Source organism: Cyanistes caeruleus, chromosome 1 (assembly GCF_971803275.1).
Source record: "Cyanistes caeruleus chromosome 1, bCyaCae1.hap1.1, whole genome shotgun sequence".
Taxonomy (NCBI): domain Eukaryota; kingdom Metazoa; phylum Chordata; class Aves; order Passeriformes; family Paridae; genus Cyanistes; species Cyanistes caeruleus.
This window is the reverse complement of record NC_141701.1, coordinates 46,310,597-46,336,474: the sequence shown is the minus strand read 5'-3', so window position 1 is coordinate 46,336,474 and position 25,878 is coordinate 46,310,597. Positions and strand designations below refer to the sequence as shown.

General features: G+C 37.8%; 1 protein-coding gene across 23 annotated transcripts in view; it reads right to left on the bottom strand.

The window, feature by feature from the left end:
* The window catches only part of ZNF521 (zinc finger protein 521), a 229,877-nt gene that overhangs the window by 199,824 nt on the left and 4,175 nt on the right, over positions 1 to 25,878 (bottom strand). For 9 of the 23 annotated variants that reach the window (XR_015287061.1, XR_015287039.1, XM_086889925.1 and 6 more), the window contains 3 exons: positions 11,846 to 11,908; positions 10,741 to 10,800; positions 4,980 to 5,159 (listed from right to left, as the gene is read on the bottom strand). Coding sequence is in view for 20 of the 23 variants with exons in the window: in XM_086889925.1 (XP_086746051.1) it covers positions 4,980 to 5,159; positions 10,741 to 10,800; positions 11,846 to 11,908 (303 nt within the window). In the remaining 3 variants the exon portion in view is untranslated. Of the gene's footprint in view, positions 1 to 4,979; positions 5,160 to 9,195; positions 9,338 to 10,740; positions 10,801 to 11,845; positions 11,909 to 25,878 lie in introns of those variants that run through there. The other 14 variants (XM_086889958.1, XM_086889935.1, XM_086889997.1 and 11 more) reach the window with 5 other exon arrangements.

The window sequence follows — 25,878 nt, the reverse complement described above, 5'->3', positions numbered from 1 at the left end:
GAGTTCCCAGCCTTGTGATACTCCAGTGTGATGGAGACCAGCACTCCAAGCAATGGGCCCCTAATACAGTTCTGGAATTCTTTTCAGATGGCATCAGAGAGGAATCTCTGAGCAAGACAGGGGCAGGGCTGCATCTCTTCATTGGAAGGGGACACACAGGTATGACCAGTAACCTTTTCAATATCAGAAATAGCTTAGGTGATAACAGGAATGGCTATAAGCTCTACCTGACATACTTACTCAACCTGCCAGAGTTGTAGAACTAAGCTAGAGTAAAAAGCATAGAATGGAGCCTACCTAACCACCTAAAGGTAAAATAAATATCCCCAGTGGAGAAATACCTCATGTCTTTTCCCTCAGAAAACCCTTGGCCTTGAAATTAAGACTGCATATGATTCAGTAGCCTGCTTTCAGGCAAGTTTTATAGCCTGTGATGCCAACAGGGCTAGAAGGGAAGTCCTGTAACATGCACTGTGTCTACTCACATTCAGGTAGAGAATGTCAGACCTGTGTGCCAGCATGTCCACTGCTGTTGAGTTATTCAGCAACTCAGCCAGCTAGACTGGTATGTTCACAGCATGTTTATACTCCTTGTCCTACTATTACTCTAGTGATGGCTGAGATTTCTGATGCCAAAGTGACCTACAGGATCTAGAAGAGTACCAGGCTTGAGCTGGATACCTCTGCACATAGAGTCAGCCAGTGGAGAGGCAGTTCTCACATAGACACAGGAGACTTCATAAAGCAGGATCCCCAAGGACTGAAAGGGGAAAAAACCCAACACAAAGCACTGTGCAGTGAAAAAGGATTATAAATGAAGCTGGAGACAATAAAAGAAGGTGTCTGACATTGTGTCCTACCAATAGCATATATGGCAGCAATGCAAAAGGTTAAGTGTCCTTTCCCGATGGCAGGAGAGGAGAGAAGGAGCAGTTGAGGGTTTATCAGTAGTGTGCTATATTTGGTCCTGCATTCAAGGTCCTCCAGTGAGATCCAAACTGACATATACTAGGAAGACATCAGGCTCATAGCCATGCTAATTGGACCCTTTGATTATACACATAACATAGAGGATGACAATGTGCAAGTGGCTTGAGTTATTAAATTAAATGCTGCAGGAAGAATACAGTGAGAAAAGCATTAACAACAGAAAGAAGCACTATTAAATCCATATTTTTATTGCCAATCTTTTCGAATGACTAAATGAATATAGTTCAGCATCTTACCTATCCTTGGTTACAAGTATTGCAAAGAATTTTTTTGAGCTTTTCCCCCCATTTATCCATTATCTGTATGCCACAAACATCACAGGAATTGTCAGCAATTAACATAAATAAATCATCACCTTTTCAGATAAAGCTTCAATACAAGTATTTCAGATGATAGCAAAAAATATTACTAAATATCTCATGAAGGGCCTGTTCCATCCCCCACTGAAGTCAATGGGAATCTTTTCACTGACTTCAATGGACACTGGATCAGACCCAAATTGAAAAGATCAATAGAGCACACCTTAGGATAAAAGAGCAGCTATGCCCTCCTCCAGAAAAAAGAACATGAGTTCAATTCAAACAACAGATTACAGAAAGGAACCAGTTGGGGAGGACTTTTTTCTCTTCCTTTGAAAAAATCTGCAAGAGAACAGCAATTCAAGGTCCTGAGAGCTAAATCTCACAGAGTTGTAAGTAACTCTCATCTTCCACTGTCCTCTGAATAGGTGGGGGTGACTGACACTTTGAGAGATTGGGAGCACTGTCTAATAAACCAGCTCCCTTCTCCTCATTCCAGTCTTTGGTTGAGAGTACAGAATGAAGATTCAATAAAGCAATTATACTCCTTCCACTGAACTGTCAAAACTTCAAAGGAACACATCTGATATTTTCAAATGCAAAAACTAGAAGCCTGAGTATCAATTTGAGAACCTTAAGTGACAGGCCTCATTCTTAAGCATATTACAAGTTTGATGGAACTAGGGGCAGTCAAGACACTGTCACACTCAAATGTTGTGTTTCATATTCAGAGTTTTACTAGAAGGTTGCCTTAAGCCACTTATTTTTTCATGCTGTTTGTTCCATCAACATAATTGTTGATTTTACCCAATATAACTGAATGGAAAAAGACCACACAACTGGATCAACATGCACAGTTCATAAACTCTCTCAGTGTAGCTCTCTATACATCTCACAGAGCACCTCAGTGAAGCTCAGTAAAATCCAGGCAAGCTGCAGCAGCTGGCTCAGCCATCTGAAGAATAGGGCTTGGAGGGCTTCACAACTTAAACATGGCATTCAGAGTATCACAGCCCTGGCACTTTTACATAATAGACATTTTGAGTAACTCTTCCCTGCCTGAGACTCAGACTGGAAAAATCTCATCAACATAGATGATACACTCTTTCCTCCTTCAGAGAGGACATAGTTGATCCAAACGGCAGAATACAGTAGAAAAAAGTAAAATTTTTAAACCTTTTGCTTTTCATTAACAATTTAGTGACAGACATTTTTTGTAGACTTACTAGTAGACACCTTAGACTGTCTCCTATTTTCAGTGGGACTCCTCTGAAAGGAGACAACCAGAGCAACTATGTAAGACCCTGTTGCATCAGAGGACTGTGATGAGAAAGGGAGGTGCAACCAGCCCTTCTTGATATCACTTTATTTTAAAACACCTTTGAGCATGACACCCAAAAGTGCTTGTGGAAGAGAAAGACAAGAGTCTGGGGAGCTTGACTAAAATGCTAAAAGCAAACCTTATTTTTGTCAAATATATATTGTGTTCCAGAAAAGAAAGGCTTCTGTCTGTCAACTGTTTGTCACAGATTATCTAAAAAATAATTTCTGCCAACGAGGTTGTCTGGAATGTTGTGTCCTTAATGTGGGGTCACACATGCACCCTAGGATCCTGCAGTGAATCAACCTCACTAACAACCTGTTCAGTATTTTTTTGCTTAAGAAGAAATCCTCAACTCCAGCCACGTCATTCAGGCCCCTTTTTCAACTCCAAGGGTGTATTTAGGTCATCTATATTTAGAAACAGAGGACAGTTGGCTTTTTGTCAACTTTGTACTCCAGAAGGGTGTGTAGTTTCAGTTTCTGTTCACTTCATTAGCTTTCAAACAGCCTGGTCTCTACCCATTCACTATCACAAGTTTCCTTGAAAGACAGGCAAAGGTATTTTTAGGAACTTAATTTCCTTCAAGATTCATTTTTATTTCCCCATCCTGTGCTATTGTATATGTATTCCTACCTTCACACATGTGCCTCTCCTTGACTAATCCAGCATCTTTATTTTCACTCTCATTTAGCAGCACAGCTCTCAGCAAGAACTGCTGTGCTCAGGAGCAGTGGTCCAGGATTCTTCCTATTTACTGCTCCCCTCACCTGCTTTTCTTCAGTTTCTTAACCCAACTGTGCAAGCACTGTTCAGTGCATCCTGCTTGCTGCTTTAAAGCAGAGAAAACACTTGGTAGAAGGGGGCAGCAACTAACTAACCAGAAAGGAGAGACAGCTGTATTGGAACAAGGTAAAAAACCCACAGGGATGAATAAATGGGATCTGTGAGAGTGAAGGGGAGAGCCAGGGGACTCAGGCAGGGTGAGTGCTTTCTGGGAGGGGAAAGGAAGAGACAAGTTAAGCCAAGAATTTTTCAACACAGAAAGAGTAAAAGAAAGGAGAAAAGTATGAAGAAAAGGAGAGAAAAATGTTTGAGTTATTTCAAGTCAAGAGAGAATATCCATACTGCCAGAAATCATGAGCACTGTAGAAAAATACATTCTGGAAGTTTGTAGGAATGATTAGAAAATGATTGAATTGATTGTATCTCAAGTCAGAAATACATTTTACAGGCAAGAAAAGGCAAAGCAGTACATTAATAAAAGTAAACACTCCTTGCTGCAGCAGATTTCCATCTTCCATAATTTGGAGTGAGGCTTAAAATCATTTGACAGATCCACATTACTTCCTCAATCTTTCTTCTGCTCCTGCCCACTTACTCCTCTTCTGCTCATCATCTTTTTTCTCTTCATCCTCAAGAGTGATACTGCTATCTGACTTCTATGTCTCATTCTGACAGGGCTTAGCCTATGGACCTATTGGAATCAAAACTCAGGAAGCTCTCCAAACATGACCACACATAGACATTTTCTAAAAGCATCCCCAGATGGAAAGGGAATTTTCTTATTTACAAAGTCATAATAAAGAAAGGTTTTAAAAAAACTCCACTACACAATAAGTACATTTTACACTGTACAGGCTAAAAATAAAATGCTATCTAACAAAAATATAAGTGCCCTTCTCTTGACACTGAGCCTGTTTGGACCTACAGTTTGTATCATCAAAAAACCTACTAAATTTAAATTCAGCAGGTTTCACATGGTTTTCTCAGTAAGGAGGCTCTCTACAATAATTTCAAAGAGGAATCTAGGTGGTAGACAGGTCTATTCACTCAGTTCTACTCAATTCAGTAGTGTCTGACCAGTACTCAGTTCTGCCCCTTCACTGAAGCTGAGATCTTATTTTCTCCTCTAACAATTAGCTTAATTCCTCTCAACTTTCAGTTACTGATTACTGTACAGTCATTTGTAGTTAACAGATTAGAGTAACACAACATCCATCCCAGATCTGAAACAGACCATTGTGCGAATTCATTCATCATGTAACATTATATCACTTAAGCCCCACTTAAAAATGCCCTCTGCATTCACAAGTGACCTAGCAAAATAAATGTGGGAACAAAGCATGGACAGCTGTACAGTATGAATCTAGAAAACACACACAGCAATCATATATCCTTTGGTACTAAGGAAATTTATAATGCTCCATTTACAGTATAATCCTGTCCCAAAATCTGTTTATAAAGGTCTCAACAAAGCATTCAAGGGCAGGAATAAAGTAACAGAAAAGGGAGGGATATCAGAAGCAGGGGATGGGAATCAGAAATAGAGCAGTGCACAAAGCCACAAAGTGATAAGTATTATTTACCTGTCAGTTGGCATTGATTAATCTTGTGTTCTGTGATATCGCTCAGTGACTCAAACACCTGGAGGCAGCTGTCACAGCTGTGCACAGCTTCTTCTTCTAACTCCTCCCCTTCATCCGGCCTTTTCTTACAGTCTAGCACATCTCCATCTTCTGCCTTGTCTTCTAGTTTACAGTTAGGGTCTGAAAGAAAATCAAGACTGTGATGTCAGGCATGTAAGAAGAGAACATTCAAGGAAAAAAAAAAAATAAATCAAAATAGGTTGTTGTGCTAATGACGAGAAGAAAACTATCTGGAATGGGCCTGCAGCACACTGTAGAATTTATTGCTAAATAAGCAAAAGCGGCTTTTCTTTTTTTTTTTTTTCTTAATCTCAATGAAAAGCAAATTTCCCTTCTACTCCCACAAATGCAGCTCCATTTTTCACCCAAGCTATTCCACACTCCAGTGTTAGGTTTGTCAATTTTATCACAGCTATTGAAGCTGCTTTGATCATCGTAAGAAGGGATAAACCACCTATGCAATTAGTTTTTCAATGAAAAGAAAAATCAAATCAATGAGTGTGCAGGAACTTCTTTTCACTGTTAACTACAGTGTTTCACAGGAAATTACCAGAATTAAGAGACTAACAAATTTGATTTACATAAACATGAAATTAATCTTGATTTTACAACCCACTCCAATACTCCATCACCACACTATTTGACAGAAACAAAGCTCTGGAAAGATTATACTCCAGGTCAAAATGCTACTCATGCTCTGAACTTGTGTATGAGTTAAAGACAATGCTTATCAAGTTCCTGTGTTTGCCAGATCATGGGAAAACTGGAAACTAACTACTCTAGCATAAAAGATATAGAATGCACAAAGAAAGCTTTATCTGGTTGACATATTAACAGGCATTTGGGGGATAGCAGGATAGCTCCAGCCTCAGATCAGCAGTCCTGAGCCCAACTGAAGTATATAACTGAAAGAAACGTGCAGCCTCACCACACAGCCATGTGTGCAGAGACACCTCACAGCTCACTGCACTGCCTCAGTTCTGCAGATGACCAGCTCAGTGAGATAATGTGTAGCCTAGAACTTTTCTTCTTCCTCTGAGGAGGAACACAGTAGCTTTAACTACTCCTGACTTTTTTCCCATTTTACTAAAAGCTTCCTTCAAAGACAGAAATAAACCAATCAGTCTTCCCTAATAAAGCAAGCTGGCACTTAACTTTGTTTTTCCTTGGGAACAACAGTACAACAAGTGAAATGCAGAAGAGAAATGGTTGTGCACATTCCAACAAAAGGAATGTAAGTGTTTCACCACTTTTCCCTTTTCTGCTTTGGCTGCCTCATCTTTCCTTTTAGATATTTGAGAGCTGAGACTGAAACAAGTCATTTTAGAAAACGAGGACGAACTCACATAATAACAGGAGATTGTGCAAGTACATTTTAAGATGTTACACTCTTTAGCCAAGCAGATGAGTAACCAGGAGTAGGCTCACTGGCCAGGGGAACAGAGAGGTGGTATCTGTGAATGCACCTTATCTAGCCTTGAAGTTGATTAGGATCGCCCACAACTCCTTGGAAGAAGAGAAACTAAAACACGCCAACACTACATTCATATTAGGGGTGGGGTGGTGTGTGAGGAGAAGCAGGAAGGCAATTCCACTTTAAACCACTCACATCCGCTCTCAGCACCCCACAGTCATCTGGGCACAGCCATTCCTGTGTTTCTTGCTGCCCACAACCAAGGTCAGAGCTCTCATCATCTCTCTGTATGCTTTGGTCCATACTGCTGCACCCTGCCCTTCAACTGTGCAAACACAGATGGACCCGCAAGCAGAGACTGGAAATGACCCATGTCAGGAAGTCTTTCTCATGCCATGTGGCTTGTGATCAAAACCAAGGAATTTCTTTGACAGGGGTAAAGGGCAGTATTTATTTTTAAGGGAATTATATTACAGAGAGAAACCAGATTAATTTTAAAAAATAAAAAACACATTCTGAAAGCAAATATATTTGCTGCGCAAAAGCCCTGCCTATACACTGAGTCCTTGCATGACAAATTACATCCACAAGGCTCTTTCAAGAGTGGAAATTTCCACTTGGGCAGCTACTTCCAAATAGAAAAGTAGCCTGCAAATTCAAAAACCAAAAAACATATGCGAATTATAAAAAGACTTTATGGCATTTTAGCCATTATTGAATATTCTAAATCTAATAACTTCCATTATTGCTTCATTTTCCTAAATAGTTTGAAAGATTAACAAAAGTAGCTAGGAGATCTCCAGGTTCTAAACAGTTCAGAAAATGACTTAACTGTTCAGAAATTGTCTTAACTGTTGCAAACTGACCCCAACATCATTAAACACTTGTTGGAAGGCAGCATGTGCATGCTGCATACTATTAGTTGTTCAGCTCAAGCTCCCAGTTTCATCTCATAAAATTGACAGCACTCAGGGAAATGTAGGCACTAGGTCTGAATTTTAACATGAGTATTTAAATGCTGCACATAAAGTTTACAGACCTGTTTGTTTTAAAATAAGGGTAGTGTCTGACTCCGCTTTAAGTACAGTGCTGAAGGAAAGAAAAGGGAGGGGAGGGAATTCTCGAGACTCACTGTTTAGAAACACTTGTGTTTTACAGGAATTCAGAAACACACACTAACGTAGGCACACATGGACCCCTTAGAGCACAAAAGCCTAAAGGATCACTCAATTTAAAGCTTCATACTTAGCGGCCAGTTATTAAAATTAGAATCATTTTAAGACTAATAATGTTTTGCTTCTCCTTCTGCATTTGCAGATATAAACTCTACAGGGACAGAAGTCAGTCAAGCTTATTCCCTTCTGCTGCAACTTTAGAATACATGCTCTAGCCAACTGGCACATTTGTTTTTAGGTCAACACTTAAGTGGGACCCTCTGGGACCTAGGTTCGAGTTTAGCCTATGACAGCTTTGTGAAATGAGTTCTGGCAGTCTCAGCCCCTCTCAATGAATGTATTTCCACTGTGATCTGCTGCTGTGAAGAGATGTCACCACCAAAATAAAAAGATATTTAAAGAGAGCAAATATCATTTGGAGTTTTTATGAATAGATAGCTCTTCCGTTGCAACAACAAATATCTTCCATCAAGAGCTGGTCTAACCTTAAACAGTTACTTAAATTGAGGATAAGCTGCCTTATTTGAGCAGCTCTTTTGGAAGAGTAGAATAAAATATTTTATAAATGCAGTCATCTGTACTTTCTCCTTAACCTCTTGTTCAAAGCTCAGGCTCACATATAGGCTTCAAGGCAAATGTCATTCATTTCCCACATTTCTTTCTCCACAGTATCTGCAACAATCACAGCCACAATTCCCTCAATAAGATGGTGTTCATAGTAAAATTACTTTTCCCAACATCTGCACATACCACTGTGATTTCCAGAGGCTTCTCTGCCCTATTTTGGAGGTTGCCCATGCACCAACTGAAATTTTTCAAAACCCATCAGCAACAATACACACACATCCTCTCTACCTTCAGATACCACTGGAAAGTATCTAGTGTAGAAATGAATGAAGGTTGCTTTTTGGGAAGAGAAATAAATTCTGCCTATTAAGGCACTTTTAAAAATAAAAGAGAGAAAGAACAGTTGTGTTCTCTTCCTGATTATGTTAACAATATTTATAAATGGAAATTAAAAGAAGCATGATTTTCTCATTACTATGTTCCCTGGCAGGTGGTTCTCCCCTTCCCTTCTTCCTCCTTCTCATAAGGGATGTTATTGCTGTAACTTGGTCTAATAAAACTGCAACTTCGGGGAAAATGAAAAATTGCATTGGTTTAAAAGTGTTGGAGGCAATAAAGCCATGGACTTCAATTAATTTCAAGTATGGGAGCGGTTTAAGGCCAACCAGCAGAAATTCTATTCTGCCCATGTAAAAATGAGGTTTCACCACATTTACTTTTTATAACCCATATAAAAGTCAAGTAAAAGTAATGAATATCTAAAAGTCATCTCAGTGGACTGGCAAAGACTGTCTGTATTCTTGAAACTCATCTTACATATTTCTGCCTATGCTGCAAGGATCCATAGATAATCCCAACTAAAACATCAAACTACCAAGAAAACAGCCTCCTTTCCAATCCATTTCACTGCCTTGCAGTAGACCTCCTTCCAAGCCACTTCTGCATGGAAAAGTGCTGGCAAAAGAAAGGAAAACTTAGATCATGTGGTTATAATTATTACCAGGCAAGGAATATTTCTTCAGCTCAGTGGTAAAGTAAAACTCTGTCGCTCCCTGCTCCCAATAGTGTCCATCGCAAAACAACTGCCTCATTAAATCTCTGCAGTAAGATTAATATGCCGTAGCTGCACTACATTATAACTTGGTACTCTATAAAAAGCACATTTAATGGTTAGAGCCAGAGCTTAGATACAAAGTATTACTATAAAAACTTCTGGCAGTGTGTACACAGTGCAGGCCTTCTGTACTGCTTGCTCTATCAGGCTTTTTAATATCGGCACTGCATTCTTCCTATGAAGAAAAACAGAATGCTAAATCCTGCCTTAGAAATGAACAGAGAACAACACAGGACATGATGGTAAATAAAGAACTAGCAATGTAACTTAACCACTGAGAATTATTTTAAGAAAAAAAAAAAATAGAAATGCAGAAGAGCCACTGTTCTTGACATCCATCTCTGGCTTTGCAGTTTCCTATTTTTCAACTTCATGTGTCTGCAGCAGGAAAAGTCTGCTTTTTTCAAGGATTTGCAGATAGCTAAATGGAGACACATGTACACTGAAAATAGTTTAAGAAATTTCCCATTAAAAAGGCAAAGAACTCCCTTGCTTTTATTTACTCTCTTCAAACAATCCACTTTATGCACAAAGCCATTAGAACCTATAAAAGGCACCAAACACAAGTCCACAGGACACACACAGAAGTATAAAGCTGAAGAAAAAATTAACTGCAGTCTTCACCTTCGTAAGAGGAATAATTCCAGCTGTTCTCAAACAGATTACCTACACATATTCAGACATGACTAGCCTTCTAGGAATATCCTTAAGGAGCCAGCCCTTACTCCAAAAGGTGACCTCAGCTGAATGAATAAGACTATTCAGATGAGTCAGTCCTTCTCTTCAGATAAAATTCAGTGAAACCAGTAACAAAGACAGAAACAAATTATTTCTTTCATTCTCTGACCCATGTTAGAGAATAAAGAAGCCCTTGTTGTTTTGGGGAATTAACAGTTATTTCTTCATGATTGTTAACAATATTTATCCCTGTGATCCTGACTCAAACAACAGTTTTGTCCACCCAATCTCACTTATTAAAATTAAAGAGCCCTTAATTAATCTCTGGCAAGAAATTATACAAACGATCTTTAAAGAAATCACACCCATCCATATATTTCAGAAATACAAAAATAGTTTAAATGAAATAAATAATAAAGTTTATCTGAAATGGCATGGGGGGTGATGGTTACATGGGGAATGTAGAAAAGGATTAAATTTAACAAAAAAGGAAATAAGAAAAAAAGAAAAGCATGCTGTACTTTAGAAGCATCTCACTTTCAGTCAGCTGACCTATAAAAGGCAGAATTTCTAATTGTCAGAAATTGAAAGGTAAAGGGAGAGGAACGTTATTCTCCATTGCAAGCCCTAAGAATGCATTCTAAGCTGAAACAGAGAAAGAAGAGTGCAGGCTTTGCAAAAACACCCCGTACAAAAATCCCTCACACTGTTGTCAAATGGCAAGCAAGCACTAATGAAGGAATTCAGCATTACCAGTCTGTGCGGCTGTGTGTCCCACACCTGCCTGATGGTCCTCTGTTTCATTTTCTTCTACTGTCAGAAAAAGGTAAACAAAACAAAAACAAAACAAACAAAAAAGATGTTAGGTAGGTAGCTGAAGTGTTTCAAGCATCTTTACACCAGCCTCAGTTCTGAAAGCCAGCAATGCTTGCACAACACGGGCAAGAAAAGCTGCACTGCAAAGTGCGAAAGTGTAGACCAGACCAAGACAGAATACATTGCTGTATGGAAGCTACAAATCTGAGAGCAGAGTGACCAAATCTTTTTCATGGCTTAAAAAAACAAATCGAATTTCCTCTGCGATATTTGTCTTCAATGCACTTTACTGTATTTGATTACAGATCTAAATAAGAGAACAATTATGGGCTTTAAGATTCTGCTTGCTCCACACAGATAAGAGAAAGCCTTCTCCTGGCAGATGGGAGAGGTGTGTGTGCTAGTTCATACACAAGCTTTAAAAAATAGTAATAATCCTATATTCAGTAGCAAACAGCAGTGCAGACAGCCTTGCAAAGGAGAACTAACCCCATGCTGTTTTACTGTATATACCATGCCAGCATCTTTCCCTTGGCTCACAGCTTTCCAGAGCAGTAGAACTAAAAACAATACAATTCTTGTCAGATTCACTATTCAAAACTTGTTGGGTGAGTGAACCTAACAAGAGCCATTCTGCTGCTACTTTGAAAAATTAGAGAGCGCTGTTCTCTTGCGTTCTGATACGATGCCTAAGTAAGATTGACTCTCCCAAAGCAAAAGTAAGGGAAGAGCTAAAAGGCAGAACCATTTCCTTTTTATTCTCCCAAAGACTGAGTTCTTTGAGTTAGAGAACAGCGGAGAGAAAAGAATTCTTTCTGCCTCCACAGGGGAAAAAGCTGAAAGGGGAAAGACTGCACTTCTGCAGCATTTCCACTCCCAAGAATTCAGACCTCAAAAAATAATCATGCAACTGAATTTAAAGTCCAAAGATTTGAGGTATTTTTCCTGGTTCTTGGGACAAGAGAGTGCAACACTTAGGGGTCACATATAAATCTAGACATATATGCAAAAGAAGAGATACATATACACACTCCACAGGTACCTCTTTTCCTCCTCCGCCAACCCCAAGGCTTCATACAACTGGTTGTTTCTAGAATCTGAGTTTCTAGAAAAAAAACACCAGTTTTCATAAGGACACTCTTAGAACACCAGAAACTTGTAACACAGTGCATATATCAGAAAGAATCAAGTACAATCTCTGAAGGACCCTGAACAATCTGTATCTCTGTCCCAGAGCTGTGGCTAGCAAGCAAACTCTTCTCATTTGCAGAGATCTGAGAAAAGTTTCCCCAGCCCTGCAGTCAGTCCAGTATTTCACAAAATATTATTTTATGAGCTAATTTATAAGCTGAACTTGTGTTTTGCAGCCACGATGTTACCAGCACCTCAGCTGTGATAACACTGTATGATTTTCTTTGTTACACTGAAGCAGTCAGCCCAGCATCCTCACAGCTGAAGGAAACCAGTCAGACAAAGAAAGCAGTGGGAAAACCTCATGAAAAGCTGAGGTTTGGGGAATGCATGGTCAAACGTAAACTAAGCTAAATAGAAAGATTTTTCTCTAAGGTAGCACAGATCAGTAAGTTTCATTAGTAAAGAAAGAAAAATAATGAGTAAAACTAGTATGCAATTAAAAAAGAAAACAACAACAAAAAAAAGATACCATCTATTGTGACCCCTTCAAAATTCCCAGGAAAACCGCTGCAGCAGCCCTACCTGACCCTATTTATGTCCATCATTAGCTGCTGATGTATTTCCAAAAAATGTAAATAAGAACAAGCTCTAAAACTGAAAATTAGTCAACTCTTCAATCCCTCAAGAGGAAACTCTCCTTTATCATCACCACCTACTAATCGGCCTTATTAAAGGTTGTAGACTCATCTGCTGTCCTCAACAATGATAAATGTCCCTTCTCAGTTCAAAAAAGCAGTTTAAGACCTGTACCATTTCTTAAGTTTCAAGATGGAATTGAGGTCTTCAAACATGAACTTTTCACTAACTAATTCCCAGCTGGCTACTTGCTGAGAAGTAAACATGATCTCCACTTTTAAGTGTAAACCAAAATGAAAGAGTTAATTTTTTCTGCTGTTCTGTCCTCAATGTCTACTGCCACCAGCTGCAGTACCAGAATCTCTCCCTGCTCTTCACTCCACAGTGAAATGTACTCAGCTTCACACTGCTGACTGAGAGGTACACCAAACATTTTTAGCTCCTAAAATGGAAAAAAATAAGCATGGATACTGACTAACAAATTGTTTCCAGGTATGCAATTTTGTACCATGAAAACATGACAGCATATGCCTTGTGAAAACAAACATTTTACAACTTCCCTGCTATTTTGGGATCTGAAAATTCTGTGAGAGCTGACTTGCTTTCAACAAAGGCTGACCACTATGTCTTTATTGCACTTAAAAAAGAAAACAAGTATAAAAGCAGGTAGTGTTGTGATTAGCATTTTTCTAAACCCTTGCTCATCCCTGTAAAGATTCCCAGTCACAACAGAAATAAGTAGATCAAGCAGGCCATGGCACAAAGACTTGCCAATAACAGTAAATTAGACTGACATACTTGTCAGGAAAAATAAAACCATATCTAGGGGAAAATATGGTAAAAAGGAAAAGAAATCTACTCTACAAAACCCACTGAATTAGCGAGTCACCTACAAAATAGCATCTCATTTTCCTTTGCATTAAGTTAGCTCTTTCCTCCAACTTGCAAGGGTATTCCTTACATTAAGTAGGCTACAGCTGGTAGCATCAGATAAGCTCTCGATTAGCACTTAACACCTTTTCAGTAACAGATTCTGAAAACTTCAGTGCTATTTCAGCTTTCAGGCCACCGTTAAACTCAGCTGACTATGAAAGGTAGCCTGACATGCAGCCAATGTTAACCTCCCTTAGACATTAACTACACTGTTTTCTTTCAGAAGAGGAAGACACCTTTAAACAGAATCTATGGAAAGGTATGAGTTAAATTTTGCTAACCAAAACCCTTTCTCTAGCATGAGCATGGCATGTAACTAAAAAAGGAACAAGGATCATATGCAAATAAAAGAGTAGCATGTATGCACTATTATTAATTCAAACATCAACATTATTGATACCTTAAATCTGTAATTGCACACCTTCATTATAGCATATACCACATCCTCGCATAAGGTAAGATGAATTCTGTGTAATGAAGCCAGAATACAGAAGCCTCAGAAAAGCAGAATAATACTATATAAATCCAGTATGAACAAGAAATGTTATGGCTGAACAAAACTTCTAGATACATGTTGTTATGAAAGCAACAATATTCCTTGTCCCTACAACTACATGTTTATGACCACAGGTCACCTGCTTTGTTAGCTGTAGTATTATTTCTCAATTGACTCATCTGTTCCTTAAAACAACAAATGATCAATTTCCTACTACCCATTTTCTCAGGACAACTTCTGAGAAACAAAAACAGGAACCCCAGGTAATAAAATTTTAAAAAAGGACTAGATCACTACAACTCTGGCACCAGACTTCTTGAGAACAATTTAAAAAAATATTAGTAAGGGAAAAGAAATCCAACATGTCAGTTCTATCTGCCATTAAAAAAGCTGTGGGTTGGATAGGTACCAGCTCCTAAATTTTTACTCAAAAAAAAAATAGAAATAAAAACGTATCTCTAAACTGAAGCTGTATCCATGTGAAAGGTTAAGATGTTTCAGCTTTGGAACAGCCAGTGTCCGAGGCAAACCCTGGTTTCAGTTCACATCAGAACATCATTTCAGAGCACATCTCATGCTTACGCTGCTGACTGTCAGCATTAAGACTAACTATTTCTTTCTAAAGAAAGAATAAAAATTAAAAAATAAAAAATAAAAAATAAAAACAAACAAACAAACAAAAAACGAAAACAAAAAACCCAACAGCAAGAACAGAAAAAAAACCCCAAAAAAACCCCACCAAAACAATGCAAGGAATCAAGTAGAACCATCAAGGACAGCCAATGAGGAAAACCTGTGGGAATTTTGGTAGAGAGGTCCCAAATTTAAATTTAAGCTCCTGACTGCTCTACAGCAACACCTGCTGATCAATGAGGATTTCACCCCTTTTGTTTAGTCTGTTCATGGGACTCATGGTTGGACCATAAAGGAGGAAGATTACTTTCTAAAGTTGCTACAAAACATAGACTGATTTTCCAGCTTGCAAAATCTCATTCATATTCTACTGAGTAACCAGGATTCCCCTTCTCTGAAAAGTTAATCTGTAGTTTTAGCACCCTAAGGAAGAGCGCAAGTCATTTCTGGTTGATGCCTGGAAAAAACTTGTACAGAAAAGAAATGGATAAAATTAGAAATGTGGAAAATTACACTTTCACTGAAAGGGAAGCCTTTTGGAGAACTCTGGCTAAAATTTATGGTTTCTGACCTATTACAAACCATAATAAAATAAAAGCAAAAGATAATTGAAAAAAAGTCTGGTTTCTTCTAATCTAGGTAGATCAATATATTTTGAAAAAAAAAAAAAAAAATAACTGCCCCAAATGCCTGTGCCTCTCTTAAGCTTGGTAAACAAAGCAGGAGAAACTACATATCCCAAAATAAACTATAAAAATAGATTGCTATTGATTTATCCCTTCATAAAACATATTCCTTGAGAGATGTGAAAATAAACCTAATGTAACAACTAAGACTGTCAGGATAGGAAGTTTAGAATACATATTTTTACCTTGCACTTTACATTCTGTACAATTCAATACTTGATCTATAAACTTCCATTAGCATATGATTAGTAATTCAATTTAAAGCCATCTTTGCACAAAAGCCTTTTTCTTAGGATGGTAACTTTGCCAAGTGCATCTTCAATCTACATGTTTGAATAATTTCTGCAGACAAGTAATAGAGACACTAGCTGTATTAGCATAATCAATACACAATTTACTGAGTTACTGAGACAGAACAGAAATAAAACGTGTGTGCCATTATTTCAGTATCTACAAATGACTGTAATTTCTGGAAGTATCTCTCCGCTTCTCCTCGTGGCCACATAAAAAAACAAGAGGACATTCATACTGCCACCATCTACAGGTAGATATTAAGTATGAGCAGACAGATTAATCATATAGCAGAAGGCAAATTTAAGAGCCAGTTGCAGGGGACGTTGAGTATCCTCTAGCTCTATTAAAGTCAATGGATTCTGAAGATGTTTCACACTTTGCAATAACATGCTGTGGAAATACGTCTCCACAAGGGTTCCGTCAGGATACAAAATTGAAATTAAAGAAGTTACAGAGAAGAATTAAACTCAGGATCACGTGTCAATGAATAACCTGCTAGGGCTACACCTTCCTCGGCTTTCTTCTCTCCCTAGGTACCACTGGTGTCTACGACTCACCTTTCAAACCCTTCTGGCTGACACATACTAGCACAGGATTTTCACACCTGCTGTGGCAGCAATTCAGTGGGTGACTTCTGGAATTCAGCAAACATTTCAGAATGCCTCATAATGGCCTTTAAGATAACTGGCATTATAAAAGTTCAGAAATGCTAAGAAAGTATTATTATTTTCTGACCAGCTTCACCTAGCATCAACTCCTATCTATAGGCTACCAGGCAGACTACCAATTTGACTGTCAAATGTATATCCTCCCAATGACTTCAGTGTTAGAAGAATTGGAAAAAAGAAATTGGCATATTAACATTTCAAATATCTATATTCCAGAACTCCATTGAAAACCAGTTCTGTGCGTAGCCACAACTTTACAAAAGTCCAATTAATCACATGGATGAATATTTATATGGCTGATTTGTTTTCCTTTGTGCTGTGACATACCCCTTTTCCTATTTCTACTCCCCCCCAGCATTGTAACAATATTCTCTTGACATTGGAAATTATTTTCCTTAAAAGATTCCTGTTATATAAAGCATTCTTTCCTCTTGCATTTGCTTTTTCCAGAAGACAAAGTCCCTCATAGCACTCATATTCTTCACTCCTCTCTTTAGTCTGTCCCAACACTGAGCTTGTTTTTTTTCCCCTAATGTTCTTCTAGTAGAATGACTGAATTAGGAGTTCCCAATTAAACTGCAGTGGTTGGAAAATATTATTCTTATGCTAAAATAAAGTATTTTCCTAGGCAGCACATAAACATAAAAGTAATAAATATACTTAAGTGGAAAGAAATTATGCTTAAGAAATCCTTTGGATATTCTTCCAACCCTTGATCTCAAGGATGACGGTATCCAAATGTGACAGCCTAAAGACGTCCAGTTTTACATAACACTGTGTGGAGGAAAGGCAGAAGATGCTCTTTCCAGCAGCAGAGGGATAATTCTAAACCCCAAAGCTGGGTAGGGGGAAGGAGGATATATTTTTTAGGATAGCAGAAGTCATAGATTAATTAATCCTGTCCAAAATTCTAACTTTGCCTCCATAACTATGCATCCTTTTAAAAGGTTAAACCACATATACATATATTCATATTTCTATTGTTAAGTAAACTAATGAGGTTATATTTTAAAAAGTACTTTTCTCCAAAGAATCTTAGAGCTTTTTATAAACCTCAAGTAAATTTCAGTCATCCCTAAGATTCTCTACCATGCAATGTAACAGATTATAATAGATCTCGGAGTCAAATTGAGGACCACAGTGAGAATTAGCAAAGCTAGAGGGAGTCAGTTCTTAGTACCAAGGTCAGGACTTTAAGCTGTCTTTCCTGTCTTAGACCGAGTACTCCACCTCCATTCCTGACAATATGCTGTGAGAAACCAGTCCATTTTGGGGGGAGGACAGAAGTTAGGAGGCTAAGATAAATTTTAACCCTAATTACCAAGCTGAGCACTTAACATGAACACATTCAAAGTAATTCCTCTCAGCATTCTGAAGCTATGTATCACCTCAGATTTCTTACTCAACAGGACAAATACAAATTCCTGGTGCTTCTACAGCACTGTATTTACAACTGTGCTTAGAAAACAGGAAATTCATTAAACACTGTCTACAAAAGTCTAAACTCAGCAAGAGAGAGCAATTGGAATTAAACTGATGTATGGATCACAGAACCTCAAAGTAACCAACATCACACAAGTCTGAAGACAGGTGATATAAAGAAGGGCTATGAAGACTTACAGTAAAGGTTATTGTAGATGATCCTTGCCTCTGAAACTTAAATCATTTATTTATGTGCCAAAAATGGGACACCTAAATTGAGGACTATGGGCTGTCTGACACTGTTCCAATACCAAACTGAAATACAGCTGTATGCTTTAGCTCTATTACCTGAAACATACCTTTACCTGACTCAATAAAAACCAAACCAACTGCCTACCTCCTTTCAACTGAGATTATCCCTGATTTATCAGAGATCTCCTTCTATTGTATACTAGGGTTTTATAAGTTAATTTTTGATCCCTCAGACTCACTGCTCTATTCTAGATGACTTTCTATCATGTAGAACATCAATCTAATGTATATCCACAGAGGAGTTTAGAAGCCAAAAAACTGGTGAGGGGATGCTGCAGCTACATTGTCAGCAGTTCTGTTCAGATGCCACTGAGGTCAGGCAGTACCTGTGGTTTTACCACCAAGGCTTTCTCAGTGCTGAAATCAAACTGGCTGATGCCCCACCACAGCTGGATAGTGGGCACTTAAGAATTCTCCTGCTTGCCCTGGGTTTGGATGCAGTCTTATGGGCTGGTCCTTGGGAGTTCATATACCTTTCCCTGGTTGCTACAAAACACTGGCAGAAAATGTATAGGTTGAAATACATCTTCCTTTTCCCCTCTTGCCCACATCCACTGGTTACATCACTCACCCAGGTTGTGGGTGGCACCAGCTGAACTTTCTCCTCCATCAGAAGGATTTGTACTCACATCGTGAGCTTCCTAGTAAAGAACGCTTACCCTTAGACTTGAAGTGCACTCAGTCATTGCTGTTGAAGCTACCATACTTCATCTACAATATTCACTGAACTAGAAACAAGAATTAGCATGATATTTTATCCTTGTGGTTGGGGCACCATCACAGGGAGTGGACTCCAATCCTAGCTGCCCTGACATAATTCATCAGAAGTGGCAGGAAGTACCTGGCACACCAGGACCCAGGTCTCCCCTTTTTCTTCACGGTACTCAAACTATTAGAGCCCTGATTATGCTCTTGCTCTTTCTCACCCCCTTGTCCAACAAACAATTAGACTTTTGAAAAGGGGAACAGCATTGACAAAAATAACAGGGCAACTCACACTCATAACAAAATATACTGCTGTGTAATGACGGATGTCCTCCCTGTGAGATACAGATAAAACACCTTTAGACAAAGCACAAAACAGAGCTCCTGCCTCTCACATCCCAGCAGAGCAAAGATTTTCCCTCTTCGGTAAAGGAGAGGAAGAGCAGCAGCACACCAACTCAATTTGCTCTAGCTTGAGAGGAAAGGAATTTTATCTTTACCTCCAAAACCTGAGTCAGGTAAGTGACTGCTATGAGATGCCCTGTTGCACTAAGATGTCCACATCTAGGACAGGGGAGGAGTTAAAACACATTATTATTTCCGAGTTTTTCCTGCTGCCTCCTTAAAATAATTTCTGCTCAACAGCATTCACAACCCCTATTTACTTGTGAACCATATAAAGAATCCAAGAGTTTGATGCAAGGTGTAGGTAACTACAAACTAAGCAGATCAGCATCTAAGAATGAAACACCTTGCAGCATGCAAGCCCTTTTTTTTTTTTTAATTCTTATTTTTTACCTATCCTTAAAGACTTCTGACCTTTCTTCATTGATTCACATTTGCATCTGACAAGCAAGTCTCCTGCTCAACAGATTCACCAGAAATTGCAAACCAAATCTCTTCCTGTGCTCTAGCTCTTTATAAGTCACGTAACACAATCCCTTCCCAGTCAGTGGTTGCACGCAGAGACCAATACAAACCCATTTCCTCCTCCCATCTTCAGAGTGAAAACGTTACATCAGGCATGGATCTTGACATCCTGTTGTCCTGGAACCAGTGAATCAGAAAGTTCCTTCCTCACAATTGTATTCTTTGGAGGTGGAAAATAATTAACTTCCCCACCCCCTCCTCCTTCCTACTGCCACTGTCAAAAGTTAGAAAGTCACTTGATTCTGTCTGGAAAAAAAAACTCCAGCCATCATAATTCAGTGCCAGAGAAAGTTTTTGTTGATCAAAGCATAGCCTGGTCTTCCCAAGGACACTGCCTCACTACATCACATCATCCAGTTCAGAAACAGAGCAGGTATTTTATTTTTGTTTTTAAAGCTGCTTTCAAAATGTGAATGAATCAATAATGGAAGTTGAACTTGATATGTTACCAAAAAAGTGAACAACAGAAAAATGAAACTAGAAAATCAATTATCAAGGAACTCATTGTTTGAAATATATTTTTCCAGCAAAACAAATCATAAAAATAGTAAGGGTACAACAGGTCTCAGGGACTGTACACAAAAGCCAGGAAATTTAGACACAGAAGTGCTCTAGCTTTTCCACATTTGTGTGGAACACTGAGCATCTCTGTGAGAAACTGGAGAGTGGTTTTGCATTTGTGTTAGGTAAGGATAAAATTCATGCTCCAGGTTATTGCCTTTGCATGAGAGAATAAGCTCTCAAAAAATGAGGTTTTGGGCAGAAGGAAAACACTGAAAATCCTCACTATCAACATCCCATCCATTTTTCCTCAGGACAAAAAGGTGTTCTGCTTCAGCCGGCTGTCCAACTGAGGACTAACACTGCCAAATTTTTAAGAAGGCTAGCTAGATACTGCATTTTTCAAGAACTACAGCAAGTCCATATCACATTAAATAAAGAAGTGGGGAATGCAACTATACTGACATAGAGAGATAGAGAGATAGAGAGATAGAGAGATAGAGAGATAGAGAGATAGATGATTGATAGATAGATAGATTTAAGAAATTTTGAATGACTAGAATTCCTACTCTTCCAAAGAAAAATTGCACCTAATTGTACCTATATTTAAAAGTGAAAGTATCAGACAAACCACTCATTGAAAAAACACCCTTAACCCTATGATACAAAAAAAAAAAAAAAGGAGGGAGACCACAATGAGAACAAGCCCTCAAAATTTCTGAAACTTCATTGGGCTTTAATTGTACAGAATGGGTAAGTAACAACCCTACAACCCTTTTGAGTACACATTCTATGGTTTCAACTGTACAAAGAACAGTTGCAGTATGGCATGCACAGCATCACCCTAGCAAAAAGGAAAATCTAAAACCCAAACGTGCACGCTCCAGAAGGATGTGTATGACCTAGACTAAATTCTAAAAAGGAGGAGGGAAAAAAAAATTTCAACATCTTTTTTCTTAATAATTACTCAGCATAGAGGGGAAAAAAAATGTGTCTGAAACTAAAGGAACATGAAATGGGGGGAAAAAGCCCCGTGACCAGTGTTAATTAATATTCTAAATATGGAAGACAACTGTCCTGTTTCAAAAATCCATTGAAAGAGAGCAATTTTGTGCAGTCTTACCAATGAGTGCACAGAAAAAAATAAAGAGGATTTTTTGGAAAGTAGGAGGGCTGAATGAAAATGTTAATTATAACATGTTGTAATAAGGATACCCCCAAGATCAGCCGTATCTTTTTTGCTACAGCATAGTCCCTAGGCATATGGCTAACTACTCCTTGATCATTATCCTGGCTAAAACTAAAGCTACTGAAGTTTAGGAGACTCATATCTAACAGAATTTCTTTCATCTCTAATAATTGCTAAACTAGCATAATTACTCATACTTGAGGTGAAATAGAACCCAAGCTGTCTAATTTTAAAACAAAAACAAACCTCACCACCTCTTTTGGTCTTTGCACATCCATCTTTTGTCAGAGTCCTATGCCAAATGTTACATTATGATTTAAAAGTATTTAAAAGCCTCTCTTGTGCTGTCCAACTTTTATAAAGACAGCAACTGAAAAACTTTAAAGCTTTGTAGTAACACTCTACAAAATGTATTTGAAAACAGACATGTACATTTTCACAGCACCAAATAAAACAGGCCAAATTCTTTGTAGATCTGTCTGTTGTCCCTTCAGGGAAATATTTATATATATGTACATATATATGCCACAGTTCTGATTTAAGTGAAATAATGCATTTTCCCAACCCCCAGCTGGGACTGATTCTGAGCTCAGGTAACCCTGCAGAAACCAATGGAAATTGTAAAATATGGCTAGGAAAAGATTCTAGGAGGTTGTCTTAGGGTATCAGAACTTTGTTTTAATAAATCTAAAATAAAACCCTCCAAATATCTTATTTTAATTATTTTACACGGAAAAAAAATACCGAATCCATATGGTCTACATAAAATGTTGACAGTTTTTCTGGATCTTTTCCTCATGCACAGTTTTTCAAAGGGAAGATTTTTTTTTTTTCAAAATGCGCAAGTTTGAAAATACTGAATTGTGTTTCAGAACAAAGAATTGAGAGCTATTAAACCAGCTGTAAATTAGACAGAATGAATTATAGAGCAACATAAAGCCTTTCAAGAGATCTTAGATCATGTTGGATAATGTTATCCTACACATGTTAGATAAGTGACTCCATACTGACAGCTTCCCTTGTTACACAAGTTAACAGCTACTCAGGAAAACAAAATCAAACCAATCCAAACACATCAGCAGCCTTACTAAACCTCTTAATATTATCTTTGTCACAAGATTTCACCTTTGTGGAAACTAGCAGTACAGCTAGTAGCTGTTTAGATGTTCACTTTTAATGGTGCCTAACCCCAAGCAGCAGACAATGATGGTCAATATAACTCATGCTGGCCCCAGAAATGACTGGGCATTACTGTAATCCCTCAGCTAATCAAGACCATCAATATCATTATGCATTGCCAAAGTCAATTAATATTACTAAAAGTTAGGGATGTTTTTGTTGTTAAGGATTTCTTTAATACATAAAGGCATGTTTTGACAAGTCCAAAAGAGAAGGCTATAAATAGCCCACATTATAAAAAAAGATGCTAATCTTAAATCCTCTTTGTAATTTCTTTTTCTTTTTTTTTTTTCACGTACTCTTTTATGTTCGGTATCCTAATTTTTGCCCTTTTTTGGATAGCCAAATAAAAGTCAGCAATTTACTCATGCATCAAACAGATGTTTTTGTTTTTCAGGCCAAATGGAATCTCATGAATTTTTTGTTCCCTCCCTATAAAATGATGATGCCAAAATAACACAGTTCCTGAAAACAGCCTGTTCAGAAAAAGTTCTTTGGACCAATAATACCAAAACTTAAAGTCAAGTTCACAGAAATAATGCCAATACTAATTGCTGTTTTTGTTTATGCTGGATTGATTACAGTCTAATCAGCAGACAATCTCATGACTTTTGAGTCTAGCCCATGCAATTTGGAAGCCAGGGAGGGGCTGGGGCTGCAAACAAACATTCAAACAGTTGACAGATACAGAGAAATGTAAAGGCTACTGTTGGAAGGGGATCCGAATATCAAATTCTCTCTGAACTAATGCTGCTGGTTAGTAATATTTTTCTTTTAATCCATTATTATTCTACCTTCCTTGGTACTACACCACAAAACCTGCACCTCTGCATAAGAAACATCCTTTCACTTGGATTCTGTGTTGAGGAAACAGGTCTCATTAAAACACAGATATATTTGCTCAGACCACCGATACTCTGCATGAATTGAGCTGCAGCTGTAAATTCATTCAGGATGGAAAGATTACCTAGGTTTCCTCAAAAACAGGGAACAACTTCAGGAGACATTCTGGGCTTATATATTTCAAGATTGAAGCCTTCTTTAAGCAGAGCACGGGTATGTAAAATAGAACTGAGAAATGTATCCTGCTCATCTTTCTAGGAACTAACATTTACTAATTTTATTTCTGCATGTAGGACACAAAATTGCATGGAGTAAAAATTTACTTTAAAGTAAAACCGCAGGTTGTTTGGGTTTTTTTCCACAAAAAGAAATCAGAGATCAGCACTTCTAGTAAACATATAGAGCTGTACTAGTTTTCTTGTGATAGCTTATCTAACAATTGCCATTTCAATGATTTTTCATGGGTGACTTTGAACGTAGTAATGAATATTACCTGGCTTTAGCTTAGAGAAACCTGTAGTTAACATTTAGTAGAACTACATTTACATTCAGTTTCGTGTAAAGAATACCTAATTTTCTTTGCAAGTGACTGTATTTTTGTAACTTTTTTCCTAAACAAACTTTCTCATCAAAAGCTGGTAGTAAGAGCAAAGGAAAAAAAAAACACCACCAAAAACCTCAAGCCCTCCTATAAGAAAAACCCCATAAACCAGAAAGGAAGGAGGTGTGGGGGTAGGCACTCGATAACCCAAGTGTGATATCTCCAAATCAAGCCAAGACACAAAAAAAGGTTTACAACTCATAATGGCCAAGTTAAACAAGATACAAGAAGCTGCTCTGCCCTCTCCTTTGCCTTCTCATCACAGCGGTCTCTACCATAGTTTTACTTAGGGAATGGCTCTGCCTCTGGATGTCAGGAGTTTAAGGAGTCAAAACAATTGCCCTTCTTTGATACCCTTCATTTGCACAGTGCCTCTTTTGGGGCTTGCACACGAGTATCGTATCTCCGGCTTCTCTTTCCCCACCTGCTTCTCTCCAGCTATCCTCCCTCTCTTCCTCACCACATGCATTAGGTGATTTTGATCAGGTCAATGATACTTAATAGATTTATTTTTTTTTTTTCAGAAACTAGCCAAGGAAATGGGATAAATTAATCAGTAGAATGAAATATAGGTCAGGACTGATGAGTTTGATGCAACTGAGCCTTCCCTTGCTTTAAAGTACCCGACAGTTGAACTTTAATTCCTCCTTCCTAAAGTAAAGGAAGATATTCAAATTACAGTTTTTCAGAAAGTTGTCATTTACTCTCCTTTTGAGACTTTTTTTTTTTTTTTGCCACAAACCTGCAGTGTATTTGTAAGAGACAGCGTTTGCCACAGAAAATAATTAAAACTTATTTTTCTTCAGAAAGAAGACTTTATTATTCTTAAATTATAAGTGGCTTGTCTAACATTAGCCATGCCTATTTTCTTTCCTAGGTACAATTCTGAGATGCAATCTTCACCAACTGCTGGGGGATAGTCAGACCAAAGTTGGCAAGAAACCAAAACAGGGAAAAGGAAAAAAAAAAAAAAAAGAAATAAAAAATAAAGGATAGAGAGAAATAAATATAAAAGGAATGTAAACAGAAACCAGGGTAATTGAAAAAAGTGTATTTTCAAGAAATAAAAGAAATTTACTCATTAACTAGTTCTTAACATCCACCATTTCAGATGAACATTAGTTTCATGCATTCAATATGAAAAACTCAATTGTCGTTTTGTTTTAATGTATTTACCTGCCTTGTATCAGTATTCCCCTAAGATATAAGTTTCAAATTAAGTTATCAAAAGTGACAGACATATCAAAAATATCTCTTATATCTTCCCCCCAGAAAGGGTTGCTAAGTACATGACAAATTGGAAATGTAATGTGTAACTCCATATTTTATTTAGATGTAAAACAGCGCTCATGAGTTTAAGTAACTCATTTACATACATTCAAAGAATAGTTTTTCAAATAAGCTATTTAAAAGACTGTTTATTTTTATCTGTAGAACTGCATTTTGTACTGACTAAATCAGTAATACTTAAGAAATCAGGAATTTAAATAAGTGCTGCATTGGAGGTACAGTTCAAATTCTCCTTGCAACATTACTTACAGCTTTTGTTTGTTCACTAAAAATGGAGATGCAATAATTGATGGGCAAACTCTTATCCATGAATTTAAATGCTAGTCTATGCAAGCATCTTTCAGCTCCTCAGATGAATCACATTATTAGCCCTTTCAGAAATCTCACAATCGGACTGCTTTCAGAATACTATTAATCCACTCAGAAACTGACATGATTCAAGAAAAATAAAACAGGGAAAATGAAAGAGATATTTGAACAAAGGCCACCAAGAATGATAACCTACTCCCCAAAGGTAATTACTGCAGCAATAATTACAGATGATGATTGATTTACTGCCTGGTTTTAGTTGAAAAATAGTAAATAAGACTCTGCAAAGAAATCTCTGTCATCTCCATCCTGAA